General features: G+C 37.2%; 1 protein-coding gene and 1 long non-coding RNA gene across 9 annotated transcripts; one reads left to right on the forward strand and one right to left on the reverse strand.

The window, feature by feature from the left end:
- Positions 1–377: 377 nt before the first annotated feature.
- Positions 378–22,459, reverse strand: LOC105683760 (beta-arrestin-1). 8 transcript variants are annotated; one of them, XM_012396616.3, is made up of 9 exons: positions 21,772–22,459; positions 11,814–12,027; positions 11,327–11,702; positions 10,925–11,218; positions 10,109–10,246; positions 8,089–8,232; positions 6,227–6,313; positions 5,810–5,971; positions 378–5,506 (listed from the first exon to the last, which is right to left on the reverse strand). In XM_012396616.3, exons 2-9 carry the CDS (start codon positions 11,947–11,949, stop codon positions 5,428–5,430), a joined length of 1,416 nt encoding a protein of 471 aa, XP_012252039.1. In that variant the 5' UTR covers positions 11,950–12,027; positions 21,772–22,459; the 3' UTR covers positions 378–5,427. The 8 variants fall into 8 exon arrangements, with proteins under 8 accessions (XP_012252039.1, XP_048516195.1, XP_012252033.1 ...); XM_048660238.1 differs by lacking the exon at positions 21,772–22,459 and adding an exon at positions 19,479–19,497; XM_012396610.2 differs by lacking the exon at positions 21,772–22,459 and adding an exon at positions 12,901–13,613.
- Positions 8,641–11,599, forward strand: LOC125502255. Its single transcript, XR_007280129.1, has 3 exons — positions 8,641–9,780; positions 11,403–11,450; positions 11,512–11,599. It is a non-coding gene; the product is annotated as an uncharacterized LOC125502255 (long non-coding RNA).
- Positions 22,460–22,902: the final 443 nt, after the last annotated feature.

Consider the following 22,902-nt stretch of genomic DNA (forward strand, 5'->3'; position numbering starts at 1 on the left):
CCAGACATAATTAGGTGGCAAGGGGGAACCCTATAATAATCAGTTTTTATATTAGAATTTTTCATCAGAAAGTAGGTATGTTAAATGGGGATCCAACAACCATCGTCACCTGACAAACGGTGCATACGCCAATCATTAAACGATCATGCCAATAAATGGTGTACTTCTAATGAGAGAGAGGTAATTACAATTCTGTTCTGCAGAATAAAATATTGACTTGTAACCTAGCTTGAAACATTTTTTGTATGTGGGTCTAACAACGAATTAAGGTTTGCTGAAAAATAATTCGATGTCTGTTCCAATATACAGGTTTTTATTAAATTAATTATATATGAGAATACACAATTTTTTTACATGTACAATATTATATATGCATATTTATTCCGTTAGGTAACATTTCATTTTATTGAATTTCATATACATGAATACGCTTACTTTCTTCATTTTTTTTTCCTTTTTTTGTTGTTTTCGCTTAATTTTTCGACACTTACTATTTATTCTCATACAAATAGATTCGATAATAACAAGTAGTTTCTTTTCGAACATTAAAGTTTGTTATTTACTTAACGTACAATTAATAAATTAAATATTGAAATGCAATTTACACGTAGCAGTGGATATAGATAATTCACATAACGGATACTTCCTCGTTCGTAAATATCAGATTAGATCGGTCAACCCAATCTGGGTTTGCTGGATATTTGTCACATCAATCTTCGATTCTGTTACATTGATTCATCCTCATATTTTCTCGTGAGTTAAATATCGCACCACCAACTGAACATAATTACAGATGCTTTGGTGTACAAGTTACACAAGGTGAGGTTTTGGTATCTGGCAAATTATTTTGCCTACACTGGCCAGACTACATTCATATGTCTCCGAATACATTCCGCAGACGTACTATGTTCTCAATCAAAAACGCCCTTGTGATTTCAGAGTCGAATTCCCAAATAAATGAACTTAATCATTTTCAGTATGGGCAGATTCATTTGTCGAATAGTTTTGCTAATGCTAGGCCATATCACAATTTGCAAAATTTAATTTCACCCTGCGTACACATACATATATTATACATATACACAAAAAAATTATGAATAATGCACGTATAAATTTATATGTATGCCCATACATATCCAAATATAATTATTACATATTAATTAGACATTTACATGTTTAAAATTATTTCTTTGTAGTTTCATCAATACTGTTGCTGTGCAACCATGCCAAATCTATACTCCGAAACTGTGGTGAAATGCCTGTTTTCGTTTTTTAATGTCATTAATCTCTATGTTCTATTTGAACATTGAAAATTTTCATTCAAGGATATTGTCATTGATCAAAGAAAACTAGTTTCATTATTTACGACAATGCTATCCACTCTGCCGTTATAGCCAAACTGAATATTATAAGCTTTGGTTTTCTTTAGAACTGCCAGGCTCTTTAGTTATTTTTTGTCTTCCGGGAATGCTTTTTTATTCTCAACATTCATACGTGATTTACCCGCTGATATACACTAGAATGATTTCAAGGATATTTTTATCTACATGTACCGTTCAACGACTTTCTGATTAACTGAAATTTTTTAAAACTACACGCTATTATTTTTAAACAAACTATTGTCATGATTATCGATGAAACATATAAGGAGAAAAGGACATCATACATCTCAAACAAATGCAAAATTACCGACAACAAGATCTAGATTCATACCTATTAACTTATTTTTCCAGCTACAACGTACATAACTTCTGTATCTTTCTATTTCTTTTTTTTCATCTTCAACTAACTGATTCAGAGTGTACGTTTCTTCGGTTTAATTAATCTCCAGACAAATGGAAGTTAACTGAATTATATTTGGAAACAAGTAACGTTTCTACTTTGCAATTATTAGTACAATGTCATTGCGCGTTGTGAGATTTTTCAAAGGCTCTCCTTGTTGGTTGTATCATGTTGTATTATTTCATGGTAGTAGGGGGGCGAAACATGTGCTTTTTGTATTGAGACTAATGAGAACCGTCGTGAAATATTTTACAGTTAGGCATGTTGAGGAAAACAAATGCAAATAGCCATCCAATAACGCTGCTGTTTAATAAGAATTATTCTTACGTGAGACATTGAAGTAATTTTACCACGAATTCTTCAATCGAAATTCGAAATCATCAAAGCTTCGAAAGTATCGAAGTTTTCTGTTATTTCTGTAGCGTCATTCATTGCTATAATTCAACATTGTTCAATAGACGATTTATAAATCTAATTTACATAAAAAATATTGTATAGTAGTAAAAATATGTACAAAAATATGGAACAGAAGACCCACTAGCCATGATCTTTCTGTGGATTTGCATGACAAATGTAAAATTATGAAAGAATTTGCTCGAACGGTTACTCTTCAATGTTCACTTTTTTTTTAATATTAGTAATGAGTGGTAAACAGCGATGACTGGTGCAAACATCAAAAGTTTTATATAACAATGAGGTGTATGTTTTATATCGCATTTAACTTTCAGTTTTTCTATCGAAACTGGCCATATTCTATGAATCTTTTAATAGATCAGTTGTAACATGATATTGGTTGGTACTATTTTGTTCACCATATTGATAGGCCTTCTGCATATTACTCTGAATAAAAAAATAAAAATGGAATTTGGTTAGTTCAAGGCTTGGTTTCTGATCTTGATAACCGTTTTGCCTTTCTAGTTTTCATATATCTTGAAATTTCTAATTTAGTCAGAATTCATTATTTATTCAACTTATTTCGGGATATTGATGACTTAATGTAGCATGAATACAAATGGTGATATTTTACATCTGATCCTAGTATAACATACCGAACTAGAAGAAGACCAAAGCGTCGTTACATTTGTAAATTAGGATACCTGCTCATGTAAAATACGAATGACGATCAGTTATTAAGCGATCCATTGCCGGAGCACAGTGTTAGAAACATGTTTGATTTGAATTCAGAAAAGTACGGGTAGCGATGATTATTGAATGCATTTAATGGAATCTTTCATGTACTCTGTATTTTTGAATGGGATTCATAAGTAAGAGTATAAAAATGTCAAATTCATGTTGCGTTTTAGGAAGTTGATCACTGATCTCTTTCGACAAGGTTGCAGTGTCAAATAGTATAAAAACATCTCTCATCATTACATTCCGTCATTTGAACCGCATATCTCTGAACATTCACTAACTAACAACTAAGCATCATATTTCTCCAATATCCCTCTCAAGATTGTGTATCAAATAATATTGTGCAAGAAAACTTCTACCTTTTATAATTATACACGAAAATTATTAAACTACATTTCCACAGAAAATTATTTCCACTGATTGTGAGTCATTGACGATTTTGGCAGTTGCGACATAAAATGTATTCCAACGATGATTTCGATATTCGGTATTTGATAAATTGTACGTATCCTCTAGAAAATTATGTGAATGATGAAAATAAGCTAATTTGGAGCTATTGGCTATAGTGCGATTATGAATATACATTTTTCGCCGAAATTGGCATTTCCCTAATAATTGAGTTATCTAAATTAATCTGAAAATACCCGAAGATAATTAGTATTCTTTACGATGTTTTAGTGCATGGATTAGAAAAATCACAAAACCTTACTGTACATCCGCAAGAAGTCCAAAGCCAAGTCTACAGTAGTGGGGTAATATTTACTATTGCTGAGTGAGACGCTTGCTTTCGTTTATAGTCTCTTAGACTGATGCATTTGATAATCATGTTAAAATTAAAATCGCGAATCCTTTAGGTTCTTGTCAGCTAAGCTCTCTGTTGTTCCTTGGAGGATACGTATTCAGTCTTTGATAGTTCATTAAAAATCATTAGTTTCAGGTAGGATGCTCTTGGGAGTCGATCTGATTCAGTTAAATTTTTTTTAATGTGACTGTGCATCTAATAATATTTATTTAAAACGTCCAATGTATTAGAGATTTTTTGTTCTCTTCTAACTTGACCCTCCGTCTGTACACATCAGTCAGCACATTATTCGTGAATTTTACAGTTCAGGTTCTGAGAGTGTTCCAGGTGTTGAAAAACCTGAATAAAAATCGGGGCTGCTTTTTGAAGGGTCGACTACATCAAATAATAGCTGATCAATTTAAGAATTGGAAAATTCTAGGACTCTAGAATCTCGGTTGCGACTATCTCCTGAAAAACTGAGTGTATAGACGCATGGTTAAATATTGTTCTACAGGGCAAAAAATAAAAATACTCAGATATTTGAGTTCTTTTCCAAAGAAACAATATTCAATAATAAAAAACGGCAAACGTTTGCATAGAGTTTATTGTTTGTGAGTCTTTTTCTTTATACTTTCTCTGGTTATTACAGAAGTGCTTCATGATTTCCCCTATTTTGTCTATTTCATGTTCCAAATAGTACGACAATTCACCTATGAATGAGAGCTATCATTGAATTATACATCACAAGTATCGATATTTATCATATTCCAAGCATTCTTGGTTGTGGTACATCAGTACAGAAACCAGTATTATCGTTCAATAAGATTAACGGTTGATGAAAAAATAAATCATCCTTTTTTTAGTTTATGTTTCAATAAGTTGGGAATCGATTGTTTTTACCTGTCATTCACAGATACCGTACCGTGTTACGATGGAACAAAAGATGAATAAATATCTTTAGTACGTGGCTTGGTAACGCAGGGTCAAATAGTGCAAGCTATGATCTCATGAAACATAGAGCATTCGTTATCTTTGGGGTAATTGATGACTTAGTAATACAGGAATTAATAACCATATATCCGGTCAATTAGATTCTTGAAAAAAAAAATTAAAACAATGTGCAAATAAGCACATACCTTTTCACTGGCCTGTGCTAATATGTGTAGTTCAACGTACATTTTCAAACTATATGTGAGTCGAGCATAATAGGTCGTGATTCTTACTCCGTTAGCCCGCCATTGCAAATAGTTTGCAATCTGTTACGCTGGACATACGTCAGTGGCGAATATTGTCAGTTAACCGATACTTGTTCCAGTCAATGATATTTTCTTTGACTAACAGTTCTAAATTAGGCATTGTACGTGAAGATTCACAAACGGCATACAGAATCGCTATCTTGTGATGCTAAAATTATGGAACCCCATCTACCCGTAACCAGAATTGTAAGGGTCGCATACATCACGATGATTATTCCATTATCCACTTGTGACGCGACTCAGCTTGTTCCTGTATTACCCACTGATAACAGTTTTGACCTTTCGTTTTTCAAGAAAATATTCTGTAACCGCTATTATTACGATTCGAAGTTTTGGACGTTTGTTTATACACCTTATTGTTTTCACCCCAATTTGGCTGTTGATCTATTTAAATTCTTTGTAAATTCAGAACAAGATTCATCCAAAGCATTACGCAGTTACCTAATGTGGCTTACGCTGTCGCAAGCAATGTCAGGCATCGGTTTCTCCTTTCAGCCTTAGCCGGGCAAAATCTTCAAAGATTATATCGTCATCCCCTGCATCCATTTCTCTGCGTAAGAAAAAATATCTGAATAAACGAGACTGAAGTTAAAGCGTATAAAGTTTTGCAGCGAGGTGGAATACTGACGAATCCAACCGATTATTTTCCAACTTTCACTCATTGCCAGCAACAGAATTCAAATGTAATTTAGTAATTGGGTAGAAAACATTCAAAATTTTATCGGAAGCACCTCTGTTGAATTAACTCGCTAACGTACCATAATGCAATTTCTTTCACTAAACAGACATTTCTTACACATATAGAACTCAAATCAGTGCTAGCAGTAATTTTCTAATAAATAGCTCGACATACCCATCTAACTGAATAAGATTGGTGTCGACAGCCACTTCCCCATCAACTGGTTGATGCGCAGGACTAGGCCTAGCTGTAGCAGGTGCGGGAGGCTCTTCTTCAGGTTTAGGATGCATCAAAATGAATGGCAACTCTGCGACTAAATCGCTACCGAAGAAACATCTGCATTAAATCGATAATGATCGAAGCTAGCAGCTGGTCAAGACTTTGGATATTCATATCAACAAGTGAAAACAATATTTGATGAGAAAAAGAAATGAGATAGACTGATAAACCTTGTCAACTAACTATAATTGCGTTTTTATCTAATGTTTTTGCCGATACTTTGGAACAGAGTTGATAAGCAGATGGCATGTAAAATTTTAACATCTCTACGGAACAACAATCCTAGCGAATAATATACAATTTGAAACTTACCCGCCTAGTGCACCCAAGCAGAGTTTCACTTTGACTTTGTACTGAACGATAATGCCTAGATTTTCACGTTGTGATGGATCCGCTACACTATAAATACAAATAAATATTTTATTCAAATGCCTGAGAATACGTTATCATTGATACCACAGTTAACCCGAACATGCGAAACATTCAAGCTGAAACAAGAACTACGGCCTATAAGAACAAATTACATGCAGCTAGATTTGAAATGTGCAGGAAATCGAAACATACATGGCGTTAGAGAATAAAAAACACGATAACCAGATAATCTCATACATATTGTTGAAGAGAACACGAAAATCAGTAAAATTAATAGTAATCAACAAGATTGACTTCCAGAAGTTGATAGAAGATCAAATTAAGAATAATTTGTTCTTGTAATTCCGAGTACTAATTTAAATCACACAATATACAAGTTTACCATTGGAATTATTGCAAGTGAGTGTTAGTATGGAAAAATCAACTCATGAGAATCGCTGCTGAAGCTACAATAAAAATATTGTTAACACTTCCTAAAGAGAGTAAGAAGTATGGTCACATCGGTCATGCTTGCCAGGGGTTAATTATGCTCACATTGATGCAAGGCACAGTGATAAGTTACGAGTTGGAATCAAAGCATAATCGCAGTTACTCAAGAACTTAAGTATATCCATCCGAGAAGCCCACAAGCCCACGATATCATGGAGAGGATGAGGACTAAATCCGAAAAGTTGGATAGAGCTGCAAATTCAGCGTCACAGTAATGAAGAAAAAATACGAATTCGAGAAATGCAATGCAACCTTCTATAAGTGCTTTGTTTTATTGTTTCGGATGTTTGACGTGTGTGTGATGAATTTGCAGGGAATAAATTGCGCAACATGTAGGTTTGCCGAAAATGAAATTGTGATAATGGGGAAAAATTATGAGATAATTTGCAACCTTAAAGACATAACGCGACGACAATATTGACAATGTGGCAAACATCGAAACATGATACGAAATTTGCAATGCAGCACATAAAAATAGTGCAAGATCATCAACAATTAGTGATCATGAATTATCTACCTATAAGCAATAACATGGGTTTGATAAATTTCGAAAAATCAGTGTACAAAAATATCAATAATATATCGATACATGTATGGTATTCGATTCAATAGCTTATCATTTAAACAACAGTCACTGTTAATGGTACTAATAATCCGCAGTTACACAAAGTATCGCGGACACCGATAATTTGTTAATACCACACCGATTAATGCGAAAATAGAAACATGATATTCGTAATATTCACATTATAATATGACAAACATTGAAGTTGAAATTTTTAGAAAAGATTATAAAGTACAGGCTACTACTTGACACAGATGTACCGCGTGAAATTCCAAGAGGATTTTTAAGTGGTCAGAAAATACCTATGTTTAGCGCATTTGCTCCTCAATTATTATCAATTCTTTCATATTATCTTAAGCTTTCATCAATCTCTAATTTCATTCTCAAGTTTCATTTAAAAAAGTACAACACCGTAATAACATTGTATAAAATGAAGCTGTAAATTATATTTTGAATCAGTATATATTAAGTTACATTCATATATTTAGTTACGATTTAATTATGGTCCAACGTTATTGATACCTCGTAATCTTTTCTAAAACACATGAACTCTCATTTCCCCGATTGGCTATCATTCTCTTATAAAACTAAAGTTTCTAAAGTGAGAATTTAGTTCTGCACGATGATAATTAAGTGACAAATGGTATGCAGTATGCAGTTTCATGAATATTGCAGAGTTATAAAAAGAATAAGAGTGAAGAGAAAAATGGAACACTGTTTATTATTTTTTGACGTGAACTGATCTTACAGTGTGCTGGACGCTAAATTGGTGTCCTCATGTTTCAGCTGGCCATCAAGAGCAAGTCCCCATTTATCTTTGTTGTTGGCGAGAAGCGGAGTCAGCCAAAATACTTTGCTCAGCGTGAAACCTGGCCCCACTGGGCAACCCTCCCTGACAAACCAATGCCCAACGATATGTTATTCATTAACGTAAGTTTATGTTTTCTTTGCATATCGTTGACATGAATATGCTATGATAAGGCTGTACTATTCCATTTGAATTATGATAGGCTGCATAAGATTATTCGAAATTCAGAAGAAGACAAGTCCAAAAATTTGAGTAAGTGACCATGGTTCGATTGAAATTTCAATACGAAGGCACAAATAATTAGTAGCAATTTTTAGTACGCTAGTAACGTAGAATCTAGTTGTATTGAATCGTGATTCTGCTCGACAAGTTTCTCAATTAATAAATTCATGTTAACTTCGAGTATTGGTCTAGTGTATGGAATTGTCTGCAGTGAAACTGATCCTTTGCACGGTAGAAGTAATATGAGAGTGAAAATGTAATATTTGAACATAACAAAAAATCGATTTTTCGTATGGTTTTTTTTATGAAATCTGCCTAAAATCTGATGACTGATAGCAGTGTACCTATGGAATTGAGAAAACCCAGTTGCATCTCCCAGTATTTTGTAGCACTGTATTTTTCGAGTCCAATCAGACAACTTACTAATGTGGAGCTAATTGATTGAAAACTTAGTACTACTACTTCAAGTTCAATTATGATAGGCTTTTCATTAGGAGCGAATGGTTGGACAAATCTAACGCTTCAAATGGAAATTGAAAGTTTTTCTTTTGAAATCGGATAAATCTAATAAAGTGGATCATTAATTTGTAAGATCGCAATTTTGATACAAATAATGTGAATATATCTACAAAGCCACGTAATAACAAATGAAAAAACATCAAACGTGCTAATTCAACTTTAATTTCAGCCTACAATGTTGTGTCACGTAGTGCAAATACAGATTACAAAATGCTTGGGATTGGGAAAATAGATTGAAGTCGATATATTTTTCTCATCTAACAATAAGAATACACTGTGAATTGTGAATATGTGTCCATTCAAAGTGTGATATATCATGTAGAGGTGTGCTGTTCTTAAGTATGTGAAATAATACGGGCATATCGGTATCGAAAAAAAAAAATATTAAACCATCACCAGATCAGCTCCAAAACCAAGTATAACAAATAGTTTTCAAACTCGCCAAACCCCAGCAAAGACTACAAAATCGACAAACCATTCACCAAAATTTTCTGTTACTTGTTAAAAACTTCAACGAGTGGAAAATCGAAATAGATAAATGTCAAAATTCGACTGTTTGTATGTGAACGAAAATAGTGAATAATCCAAATCTTCTCGACATGGTGTTTCGTATCAGCAAAATTTTCATCTAGTTTATTAGGAAATCATATCTTGTTTTACTGTTGGAAGCAGGTGATCCTGAATGTTTCCATGTAAAAATGATTAACAAGCTAACAACTCTAATTTATATCTATTTTATTGCTGATGTTACGGACAATAATTAGAAACAATGCTATTTATTTTGTAAATAAATGATTTGTAGATAGCCTCGTGTGGTTTCACAGTGATGATATAAAGTAAAAGCAACGCCGCTCTTATTCTTGGGCCCTGTATTGCAATAATAGACAACAAGTACGTATGATACTCCAAGCTACTGAATTATTCAAACTATAGTTGAGACGATGTCATTAAATGACTACAAAATGTTGAAAAACTTCATTGATGCACGTTACTTCTTCGAAACAGATAACTAAGGGGGCATCATTATAAGACTCATAGACAAAGATCGTAAATCGGTTTGTCAGAATCTGTAAGTTTATAATTCGTCAGATAAATAGATGATATCTATGCTACCCCAGGCGTGGTTCATGTTGTTCGCCTGGATTTAAACGATCGGACATTTAATCTATTTGTCATTTCCACTCAATGTTTATACTGTGCCCAATACTCGAGCACTCACATCGTGCTAGAAGCAAGATTGGTGTCCTCGTGTTTAAGTTGGCCATCTAAGGCAAGGCCCCGTTTATCCTTGTTGTCGGCTAGCATCGGCCTTAGTGAAAAGACCTTGCTCAACGTGAAGCCTGGTGCTATTCCTATACTGCCAATACTTTCATGTTATTTCTTGTTTTAAAATGAACAACCCTACGATGTGTCAATGATATACGACATCAAAAAATTATAATAGAGAACAGCAGAACTGCAAAACGAACCGAGTGATACGGTTGATTAATTTCCGTCTCAACAAATATTGTTAATGAAACTGAATCAACATTGTTTTTGTCACGCGAAGTTATGTAATAAACCGACTTACAGTGCACGTTAGAATGTGAGGAGATACCGAGTTTGACTCCTCTTTACGCACACAGTTTTCCAAAACATTTGATATATTTAAGTGATTGTCTCATCATGATTTGACGTAAACTTTTTCTGCAACGAGGCACACCTAACACACGATGAGTTTTCATATTGTGACCTCGGTTTAACGTAATTATTCGTTTCCACACTTGAACGTGGAATCTATGATTTAAATACGAGTTGAAAATAAAAATTGTCATCTGCAAACCTTGGCCCTGAAAGTCGACACAATTCAGTTTTGAGCAGAAGGAATTAAACTATTTCAACCTAACAATGGCATATAAATTATTGAATGGCAAAGTCTTCTTCTGTCTCTAGGAAATTTTGCATGTGGACGGCCATCTATTAAGACGTCACCCGTTCTAAAAGTTGGGTGATAAACTAGGGACTTAACAAGGAATAGCAATTAACAGATACTCACTCGCTTTCTGCCTCAGCTACAGTGCACTTGTATTGCGCCGTTGAAAACAGACAAATGTCTGCAAACTGTCGTACGGAGACTTTGATCTTTTTAACGGTTCTGTTACTATTGTTTGCTATGTGCACATTAACAGCAATGTTTTCACCGTGATGGTAGAGCTCTTTGTCGAGAGATGCTTCTAAATGCAATTTATTCGGGGACATCATGAATTCCTTGCTCACTTCCACCGAAGGTTGTTCACCTTGTTTCGATGGGGCGTACATTATTTTCCGAATGGCGAGTCTCACGGAGTTTCTGTGGACGCAAAATTAAAATTTATTGCTAAAAATAATCAATCCGAGTACGAATGGAATACGCTGACGACGTTGCGGCTACGCTCTTAAGCCGATTTTTTAATCTTACCTTTTGTGAGGTTTATCGTCCTGAGTTTCGCCAACGAATGCTTTCAACTCATAATCGACCCCACATGGTTTTCCAGTGTCACCCGGCGCTGGCTGCAACGTCACGGATGCTGGACAGTGCGGAGGTAATTCAAAATAGAATGGAAAAGCGTTAGCGCCTAATTTTTTTATGAGTCTTTCTTGGAGGCGTGTCAAAGGTCGAGGGGGTTGCGATCCAGGGACTGCTGGAAATATTGGTTCCGCAGCTAAGTACAGATCTTTCCTAAACGTGAGCCCCAGGACATCCAAGTCTTCCCGGCCATACCTGAACGCGGCAAGAACGTGGCCAAAGACTTTCCGAACCTTAACGTAATCCGGATCAATTAGGACAACTCCATCTGTTCAAAAAATAGAATATTCAGAATTCATGTCGCAGTAAATACGTTAGCTATTTGTACGTTGCTCTAATTGTAAGTGTGCTGGATAGTTCCTCTGCGGCGGCAACTGACCTATGGGATCGACGTGTGTGATGTGGTCAACGAAATCTCTCTTCCCAAGGTACACGGTGATCTTTCCATTGGGGCTGGATTTTTTGAAGACACGAGTGGCCTGGCGTCTGCTGGCACTATCTACGGTGTCCATCATATAAATTTCGGGGCCTTCAGCGGCCCCTAAGTCATTTGAATCTGCAGTGTCGCCGAAATTAGATCTTGAACTCTCCAACTATAACGAATAAAAAAGATTTTGCAATCAATAAGATGTGCGTCACAGAAATCTACTTTTTATTGTATGAAAAAATCATCTCTGTGGGACGTAAGTACAAAAAAGTCAACAAATTTTGCTAAACGGCTAAATGTTACATGTATTATAACATGAAAATACTGGACATCGTATATCATTGTCATCGTCGCCCGCAGATTCTCCACCCCCTATAAGCCATCGATCATCGTGAGATTATTCATTTGGACAGTGAAACTAATGACCACGTCATCGTTAAAATATGTCAATGGATGTATAGGGAATTCTCAGAGACATGTGTGTCGCTTTGATTCGGTCCTCTAATTGGATTATCCCTTGTAAGTAGTACCCAAAATACCAATAGAGCCGTATGTATGTTCCATACGACTTTAATAATCATCAGAAACATCATCAAAGTAGAGGTGGGATCCAAGACTAACAATAAGACAAATATGAGATAAAAGTGAGTTGAATGTTTCGTTCTTTGTATTTCCTCGCGATTGTTTAATTCCAGACCCATAGACACAGTTGTTTCTGCATCGATAATATTCGCTAAGTCATTTACGATTGTTATACCAATGCAAAGGTGCAGACGATTCACACTATTGTGAATCCCGCTATTGCGGGTGGCGGGGTTTCCGTTTTGTTTCCTCATCCATTATTCTCTGAGCGTCCGATGCAAAAAGTTCGAAAGTCAAATACCAAACAGAATGACTAGAACAAGCCGGTTAACCAACGTTACTTCTTATTCGATATTTGCACGGTCGTTGTCTAAACTTATTTCAGAAAATTAAATTGAAGAACAATTGCAAAATCCGGTGTCCAACTACACTAATAATCTCGCTAAGCGTACCGTACCTCGTTGATTGAATGTCTCTTATCCTTTTCAAATTTTTTTTTCTTCGCCTTCGCCTTTCCGCCATAGCTGTATCGTGTGAACATTTTGTTAACCGTATCGTGAAAAATTTTCGAACGAATCTGCTCGCGTTTGAAAATAGTGGTGAATCTTGAAGATGTTACTATTTTCTGAGGCGAACGAACGAATTTTACGGCTTGTCATCAAGGATGATTAAATCGATGTTCAATAATGGAGAATAAAATTCGGAAAAATCGGAGAGTTCGCAATATGAATTATTTCGACACTCCCACGAAACGGTCTTTTGACTATTCTTGCGATACGATCAACGGTCGACAATAAGAGAACGGCTGCAACTGTAATTATAATTGAATATAATTAAATATAGATAACCGAGCACTTGGAAATCACTAAAGACGATATGTTAAAATAATCTTCGCGGCGTACCCGTCGGTTAGAAACTGTGCAGCAAGAAAGTCTGTAAATGGATCGATGTCAATTACAAGCCAAGCATCACAAGTCCAATGTAATAACATGTTAATAGATGCTAGGCGTTCATCAATCTACGTCAATAACCATGCAGTACATACGTATATAATTATATACAATACATATGTGATTATACGTAACAAAAACTCTGTAATCAGCATCCTATACCAAAAACGAAAATTTTATAAAAATAGGAGCGCTGTTTTTGGTGCGCGTATTTCTGTTCGAAGGATTTCCAAAAAATACAAACTATACAACGGAATCAATCAATTTTCTGTATAAATAAAAGACCAAACTTGTATCAAACCCCCGAACTTCAGAATCAAAACTTTTAGAACGAATTTCGGAAGGGCCGACTTCGCATCGGCGAGAAGTTCTCGTTATCAGAGGATTTGCGATGCATCACGAGTTAAACAATCGAGATAATGAATCAGTCGTCGCACGCGTTCGGAATGGCCATTCCAATTCCATAAAGTTAACCCTGTAGCAAGCAGCAAATTGTGTTGCGATTCGTATTCATTTCTCTACACGTGTGCGATATCGGTTATAACATGACCCGCGCGATGTGATAGAAAGGACGCGGATCGCAGTTCAATCTATGACCTACTGGTACACTGGCGATGAGTAATGATATCTTGGATTCTCTTTGCTCGCCCTTGAAAATTTTGATCGCCGTCTCCCCTTCGGTTCTTTATTCGTGGGGATAAATTTTCCTTGTTGTATTTTATTCTTGTCGTTAAATGTTCGCGATTTCCTTGCTTTCGAGACGCGTTATATCATGCGGCGGAATCCGCGGTGCATATCGGATTCTCCTGGTATTTCTCAAAAAAAGGCAGGGGTCCTTGGGGAAGCCCTTGAGAGGGGGGTAAGTTCCTGGGGACCTCAGATGAGGAAAGCTCGCCAAGATATTTTCATAATACGTATAGAAGGCGCGTCAAAGGCAGATGGTGAACGCAATGAACTGGGGAAAAGGGTTTTTCAAATTTGAAAGAAAGCCCTGCAAAACCCGAGTTGAGAACCCTTGACGAATCGAACGCAGTGATTGAATTCTGTTGACGTCACCATCAACCGTATGGCACACGCCCTCGCACGCGCACTTACTCACTCACTTTGCATTACCATAATTGTAAAGAAGACGAGAGATATGAGCCGCGAATAAGGCCTTGTGCAACGCTGTTCGTCGGTGCTATATGGGGTAAAAATAAAAGTTATTTCCGGTATAATTAATTAAATGGCGAATTTAATTAGAACCTATGTAAATATGGCGTATATATATCGTCGTACGTAAAACCACCCGCTAAACGGTACCGCCAAGAAGACTGACTAAAAAAAAGAGAAGGAAAGAAAGCAGTCTCGTACAATTCGAACCGATCGATCTTTTTTATACAGATTTTTACAGCTCGTCAAAATATTTTCCGAAATATATCGTATCAGCGTAGGTATGTTATGCGATCTCCTTTCTCCAAACGCATGATCTATAATCGTAAGTCTTGTTCACCAATTATCGAATAAAGCTAATTGTTCTACGTGATTCAGAGACGAAGGTTGTGCATGACCTGCGGATTCGAATATGGCTGATCGATATTGCGAGAGGAATAATATTTGTTAAACGTTTTTACGTCTAATAGATTGAAAAAGGGAATCAGATTAAAAGGCGAAATCCTATGGCCGGAAGGCACGTAATTGCGTATATATATATATATATACGTCGTTGAACGAATCCCTCGAGGTGGCATGACGGAAATGCAAGTAATAAAATGTTCTTCGCGGTGCAACTATTTATACTTGAAAATCTGCGGAATTCACGTCAGGTTTTAACGGCGCACGAATTGCCGTTTATTACCCTCGGGAGGTTGAAATAAATTTTGATAACGTTGTTGTTTTCCATATTTCAGATCTATGGAGGAATACCGACTGATATCGAGCCTCGTTCGAACTTGAAAGTGAACTTTCCAAATGTGCGACAGAACGAAAAAGTTGAAACATAAAATTTAAAAAAGTTCACATCTGAAATATGACGGAATCTGGAAAGTTAAGCCCACACAACACAGTCGAACATTTGATACGTGAACGAAAAAAAAGGACGAATGAGAAAATTTTCAACTTTATATTTCGTGTAAAATGACGACGGTGGCTCAAGTGCGTGAAACTTTTCGTCAAACGACTTCAGACTTTGAATTAGATAAGTAAAAAAGAAATGAAGATTGTTTATTACCTGGGTCCCAAGCTTATTCGATCTCTTATTGTTAATATTGTGTATATCCTCCACCTACGTGGCACTATAGCGGTGGAGCTCAACGTTGACCCGTCTATTTCGTGAACAACTCTGCATATCAAACACTCGACTACTTACCTCTGAAAATTCTTAGATTGAAAAACTTGGAAGTTCAGCGAAAGCGCGAATCCCGAGCCGAAGATAACATTTTTTCAGTGTCTACGTATACTTGGGTATATAAATGATCCAAACTTTGCCAACGTTCACTCCGTGTATCGTTCGACGAGTTTCAACGTAGCAGACAATTTTTTTCGCATTTTAAATAAGAAAAACATACGCATACATTCTTCATTTTTCGCGCCAAGAAACTCGGAGGTGCAGATTCTCGCGGGTCGGCAATTACTTGGGAGATGACGTGAAAAAGGATATAAGAGAAAATTGTAATGAATTCGAACCGCAGGTTTAAACTGCTTAATTACCTCCGTTGAGTTTCCACAAAGGAAATTGAGGAAAAGAGAAGAAAAAAGGAGCACGGTCGAGCGTAGAATCTTAGCGCGAGGGAGTTCGAGTTCAACGACTCTTCTCTCGAGATCGGTGCACAGGTGGGTGTCCCAATAAAGAAAGTATAAGGAAAAGTTGACTCGTAGCCAGCGCGTTGTCTATTTTCAATTGAAAAACAGGTGTGGGCGGCGGTGACTCCGCTTTGATTTAAATCATCGATAACGAGTCATTCTACGCCCAGCGAGAAACCGAGAGCTCTACGTATACATATAATACCGTCGACGATAGGTAGAGCAGATGTAAAGCTCGGCTTGGCGAATAATTGCGAGAATGAGAACGGCTCGTAGACGAGGTAGCCCAACACGGCGAAAACAAAACCTCCACTTACCCAGCCTCCTTACTTTCGGAAATATATAGAACTAAGATACCGCGAATTACAAGCTATTTACGAGCTTTCGGCGTAAGCAGCTTCAGATTTTTTTTTTATCTCCGCAACCACCGAGCAGGAACCCGACGTACTTTTTGCGTCCCGGGCTGATTGAATTGATTTTTTTTTTTCTTTCTTTTCTTCTCCCTCGGCAGCAGACGGCGTCTCTCGTCGCTGAACTATCTGCGTAGTTCTGAAATTCTGTAATAACATTTCGAAAAAATATTCCTCAAGCGGCTCTGAGAGCTTTCAAGTGTGAGAAATCGCCACGTGTTGATTGGATAAAGCGCAATTGGGGACTTTGAGGAATAATATACGCTTTATAGGTCAAACTCTCATCTCTTCTTCAGCTTTGCTTCAATAAACGAATAGCGTAACGAAGTATAAATAAAAAGTGTTACATAATTGGAGAGATGAATAGCAGGCGATGATCGGATGGCGATCGGGTTAGCTAATATAGTGCGAGAGAACAGATGATAATTATATTCTATTCCCCTTGGAACAGATCAGTTTTGTTTGACGGACGCCTCCGAAACGGAGAATAACCAGGCCACACGCGGGGTATCAAAAAGTGCCATGACGTCAACGGTCTGCTGAACAGAAGCGATCTAGTCCGGCTTCCTCGATTCGTCTCACCCTGATATCGAAGAGTGAAAATGATTTTTCAAAATATCGTTGCCCTTTCGCATATTAATCCAAGTAACGCCTCGATTCTCGTATCAAACAGTTACATGAAAAAAGGCCAACTTGTTGTGGTTAAAAAAAAATTATCATTTTCTCTTCTCTTGTCTCAATAATAAGCAAGCTCACAGTTAAGACCGAGTCCGTTCCGCGGTTACATTTATGTATGTATTGCGTGGAAATGTACATATATGTATGTACAATGTAATCATCGATGCATTTAATTCACGTCCGTTTTAACGGTGGCAAGTATACCTATAGTACAAAGAAAATAGAAGTGACTGAAGCGGATTTCCGTCTGTTTCTTCATGCGGAGCTGATTACATTACGTACTACTAGAGTACATAAATCCTATACAGCTCTCTCGGATCGTACCTTTTAATCTCTTCTCGCGTTTGAGGAGCTGAGCGTTAAAATCTTTTCCATTATTTCTACGATAACTGTTATCTTTCGATTTCGATATAGGTGTTATTCACCGACGTCGGTGTCACAGGGAACAGAGTTACGTACAGACTCGGTCACGGAACGATATCGTCAAAGTTTGTAGAAAAAGAATCGAATAAATGACGTGCACTTGAACACACCTATATGCGAGTACTGCATTAGTTAAAATCGCTGAAATAAATTGAGTGCAATTTCGATTTCGAGTAAATTTTAGGAGGAATATTTTGCGATATCTACGTTTCGATACACGCGTTACACGCGTACGCGGAAATCAGAGTGCGTGCAGCGGTAGTTGATAATCGAAATTCTATTTGTGCGCTCACAGAGATTGGCGTGCGGCAAACATATCGGATAAACCGTAGCTCGGTCGAAGCAACATATTAGAATAAATGTATACGTGCGGGAGACGATTGATACGGCAATGTAACGTATACATACCATGAGGATGTTATAGGTATCCGGTATGAAATAATAGGAACCGATTCATCTCTACGGTTCTTTAATTCGAAAGCTTAAAATCTTCTCGTGTACCGCGCAGAGCACTGCGATGATGTCAATCTCAATTTTAGGTGTGTACGAAAAACACTGTACGGTTGCTTCGTGTGATTATGTTGATCATATTTAATATTTATTGGAATTTTTTGTTCCTCCAGACTAAAACCTGAGCTCTATAATGGCGTTAAGTTATTTCGCTCGAAACATGCGAGAGCGCGAGGGGAGGCGAGCGCTTTTTAGGAACAAATTTAATGTGTCTGACGATATTGGAACGTGGTCGACAACGCAGTATCGCAAGTACTAAAAAACGTTTAATCTATATCGTTCATGAACCGTGATAACAGTTCTCGAACACGATTAGGCGTTTCTTTTTTTCCCAAAATAATATAGTATCGCGGGCGATCAATATTCAATCAAGTTCACAACTTTCATCGAATCATACACGACGAATTTATTTGAACTCTGCCGATGTATTTGAAAACCTTCACGTGTAAAGATAGAGTCTTGCGAGATTCGCACGATTTCGTCGTGGAGGAAAAAAAAACGGTCGATTCTTATGACCGTGATTTTTATAAGACATAGACGGTGTTATACTCTTCCCAAGGATAATTGTTCGTAGATCTCCACACTTCCGGAATTTACGGTAAAAATGCAATTAATTAAAATGGAAGGGTACTTGCAGTCGGAGCAAAGAGAAGAGAAAACGATACGTGACGTACGTGTCATGTAACAAACAACGGCGACAAAATGAAATTCAACGCCGACGGAGTCACTCGTGAAACTTGCCGTACAAACCCTTCTATAACTCGAGCTTAATTCGCGTCGAGATCCCATTTTGAACGGCTGAACGGCGATATATTGGTCATACGATCATAATTCGGTACGAATAACAGAAATGACGTCGGTGGAGCCCGAGGCACGAGCTTTGAAAAAGAGAAAATCAAAATAATAGCGATAACAATGACGAGTATAGGTGTGTTGCGTACGCGGGGATATTGATACGATGTTCACGTATACATATATGTATCACCTTTGACCTCTACCGCGATCCGCCCAAGTTCATCCCGTCTTATAAAGCTCCCGTAGGCGAGGACCGAGGAGAGTAAGATGAAAAACATAATAAAATATAATACATAATAAAATAATAAACGACGTGGTTTGGGGAGGGAGGGAGAAACGAATGCCTAACAGATATTTTATACACGAAATTGCAGTCTACTCCAGCGCGGGAATACAATTTTTATTTTTCTTCCTATTTTTTCATAGCTCGCACCTGGGGCGCGAAAAGTCGTTTCGCTCTGGGAATAATATATCCATGTGCACCGTACTTAGTTTTTAACAACCATCCACAGACTCCACTCAGATCACGTTGAATAATTTTTCTCCATTTTTGTTTTTTCACATTTTACCTACTACTACTACTCCGCATGTCGCACACGAAAGAAATATATTATATTTAGAATTTGGCAACGATTTGGAATATTAGCGTGTCGTACACACATGGTTTGCGTAATCCGCGGAGTTGCGCGTATATACAAACCGGGAAATTCAAATTTTACATCATATCCGAGAAACGAAATAAAAAAAAAAAAAAAAATCAACTACGGCGCAAAGGACGAAAGATTTATTGAGATTTACGTCGAGAAAAAAAGGCAAAGTAATCGATATGAAACGCAGGTATTAATTGACGAAAATCTTATGTAGATAGATTATATATCGAGCGGGAAATGAGAAGAAATTTTTTTTAAAGGTGACACAAGTGAACTACAATCATATGATACTAGGGATGTAAAAGTTACGATGAAAAACGAAAATTTTTACGAAATATGCAGACGCTGTGAACCCTACAGCTCTGTTCCTTCAGATCATATAATTCGCGGTACATATCTATAGGTATAGTAAGGTTAAAGGCAGTAACTCGACCTATTATATTTGCTCAATACGATCGAAGTGAACCTATAGGTATACGTTTGCAAATAATGACATCACTTCGTTTTCCGCGTCAACAAGTTCACTGTACATGATGTACACACAATTTATCATATGGAGCATCGTTTCGATTCATTCATTCCCTTTTTTTCAAACCACCGAACCATCAAAATTCGATGGTGAACCAAGTTGGATCAACGAGGATCGTCCGAAAAGAAAAAATCATCAGAATCCGCGTTAATTCAGTCTCGAGAAGTCGGAGCGACCAAAAGTGAATCATAAAAAACCTTATTGGTTAAATGATCGTGAAAACATTTCTCAACGAATCAGGAAGTTGGAAAGAAGCACAATCGCGTTGGGGGTGCAATTGCCAAACACAGAAGAACGGTTTCTACGATATTCTGATGGTAAATTTACCCGGGAGCGGATATCGTACCGGTTTTTGGAGAGAATCGAATAGCTTATACCCACCCAATACCTATACCTCGCATAAGGACGTTGAAGTTTCGTACGGGTTCCCACGGTGGCAAGGTTTTTTCGTTTGGCCATGGCCATGGCTTTGGGGTATAACCAATCTCGAAAACATTGTACTTCTATTTAACGAATGAATGACCCTCGGAGCATTCACCTCGTGCATTTCGAGTAGTATACACGGCATAAAAACTCTATAGATTTCGTGAGAACTTCCCACGTTATGAATCTAGATGTTGGAATAGGTCAAGGCTGTACGCATGTGATTTCTTTCTCTTCTGTGCATTCAAAGAAAAAGATTAGCTATCATTAATTCCGTAAGTATCCTACTGTTGTGTGACACAAGATCAAACGGTGGATAGATGCTATTTTTGTTCATTGCGATTTAACGACGATTAATTTGAGCTTAAATTATCGTCTTTCATAAACTGGAACGCAAAGTTGACGAGGCTAATTATTGCGATGGTATCTAACAGCTGTGCATTATGATTTGTATATCTAGTTAAATTTAATCAGGGTTGAAGCGATATGAGCTTGTCCGGCGATACGGGGGTCGCGTAATCTGCGTTAACTTTGATTCGGTAAACTAAGAATAAATAACGTACCTACGTAATAAGTAAAAATACAACGAGACCAACGCAAGGCGCGCTGAATTGAACGTTAATAATTTAAATAACTTTTAACGATTTCTGTTCAACTATTGAAACGCAACTATCGGAAATCGATAAAAACAATGAAACTAGAAGCGTGCATGAGTTATAATTGATGCAAAGTACCTATGCACCTCAAAAGTAATTAGCTGAGCAACCAGTTTCTGTTGAGTGATGTTTTTTTTCCCAAACTATCCGAGTACACGAGTATTATATCCCTCGAGAGGAATGTCAAAAATAGAATTTAAACATCACTGGACGAAAAATATTCGTTAGAATGCCTAGACGAAATTCCCAGAATTTTGACATGACATTCCTCGAGTCTGACGTTGCAAGAGAAGTATGCGTGCGTGGTGGATTTACGGAAGAGAGAAAGAAGAAAACGAAGAACGTGAAACGTTCGAAATTGTTAACAAGTGTTGGTGCCAAAAAGTAAGCGTGGCGAAGACAAATCAAAATCCAAGAATAATTACAATCAGCTGTAAAATGAGCGATTTGGCGGCTGCATCGATACGAAGTTATTGAAAAAAGATAGAGATAGAAAATAGGGATGGGGAGAGAAAAAGCTCACCTAACGTATCCAGAGATCCCGTAGTTGTTCCACACCCTTTTGCGATTATGGATGAAGAGTCATACGTGAATACCACAAAACACTTCAAATTTCACAGGCCACCGGCATAAGATTTGTACGGCAGTAACTGTTCCAAGTTGCAGTTTGTCAAATAGTTTGTTGTGTGTTGTAAATAGAAACCGATGAGGATGAGATGATCACTCAGCAACGACACGCATCCCAACTATGATTCTGATTACTGAACAAATGATCTCGATTCTCATTTCTCGATACGTCACGTCCGCGCGTAGTAGATGCTGGCGCCACAAGACAGATTTTACACTTTACATAACCTTACTCCACTCCACCGTGTATACCTCTCGCTATGGTTATGATACACGCATATGTATTACATGTCGAATCAACCTCTTGCGCCGTTTGCCTCGAGTCAATTGAAGCGACTTTTCACGAGTCACAAATACAACGTAACAAACTTTTACGCTCACAATTAACGTAAACACGTTAAGAGTTTCCGTAAACGTACGCGTTTCAACGGTATCACTGTCAGAGTGTCAACTGACCTAACCTATTTATATTTTGTACCATTGACGGGCGATTTGCCTCTGGCTCTTAGCGGCCACGCGGATACTATGCCAGCGTAAAGGCAATCTAGGCAAGGCCATTAATGCACAGGGCACAGCCAGAAAGAGGCAACGATTCGACTCGAATATCGACCCCGCCCCTTCCACCTAGTGACCAACTTCGTACCTCTCCTTCCCTCTGCCAAGCTTGCTGCCACAGCACTGCAAAGGTTTATTGCTACATCGTACTGCAAACCTACCAACGCAGAATCCAAAGGCAGAACCAACAGAATCAAGTAGCCAACGCACGCTTATTAGGTTCATTTATCGTATGAGTGATTGTATGATCTACTCGAGTATCTATCAAATAACTCTGGATGTCCTGACTTCTGACCACTTGCTAACCATAGCTTAACATACTGTTAGCATTTATGGGTTTCCAATTACGGTCAGACGCAATTAATACTTGTCCATAATTGTACATTGCATTTACAGTTAGTGAAATTTTCCAGATATAGCTTTTCTCTACATCATCCAAAAATGAATGAATTACAGTCATTTAATTGATGAT

The sequence above is a fragment of the Athalia rosae genome, chromosome 1 (assembly GCF_917208135.1).
Source record: "Athalia rosae chromosome 1, iyAthRosa1.1, whole genome shotgun sequence".
Classification (NCBI taxonomy): Eukaryota; Metazoa; Arthropoda; class Insecta; order Hymenoptera; family Athaliidae; genus Athalia; species Athalia rosae.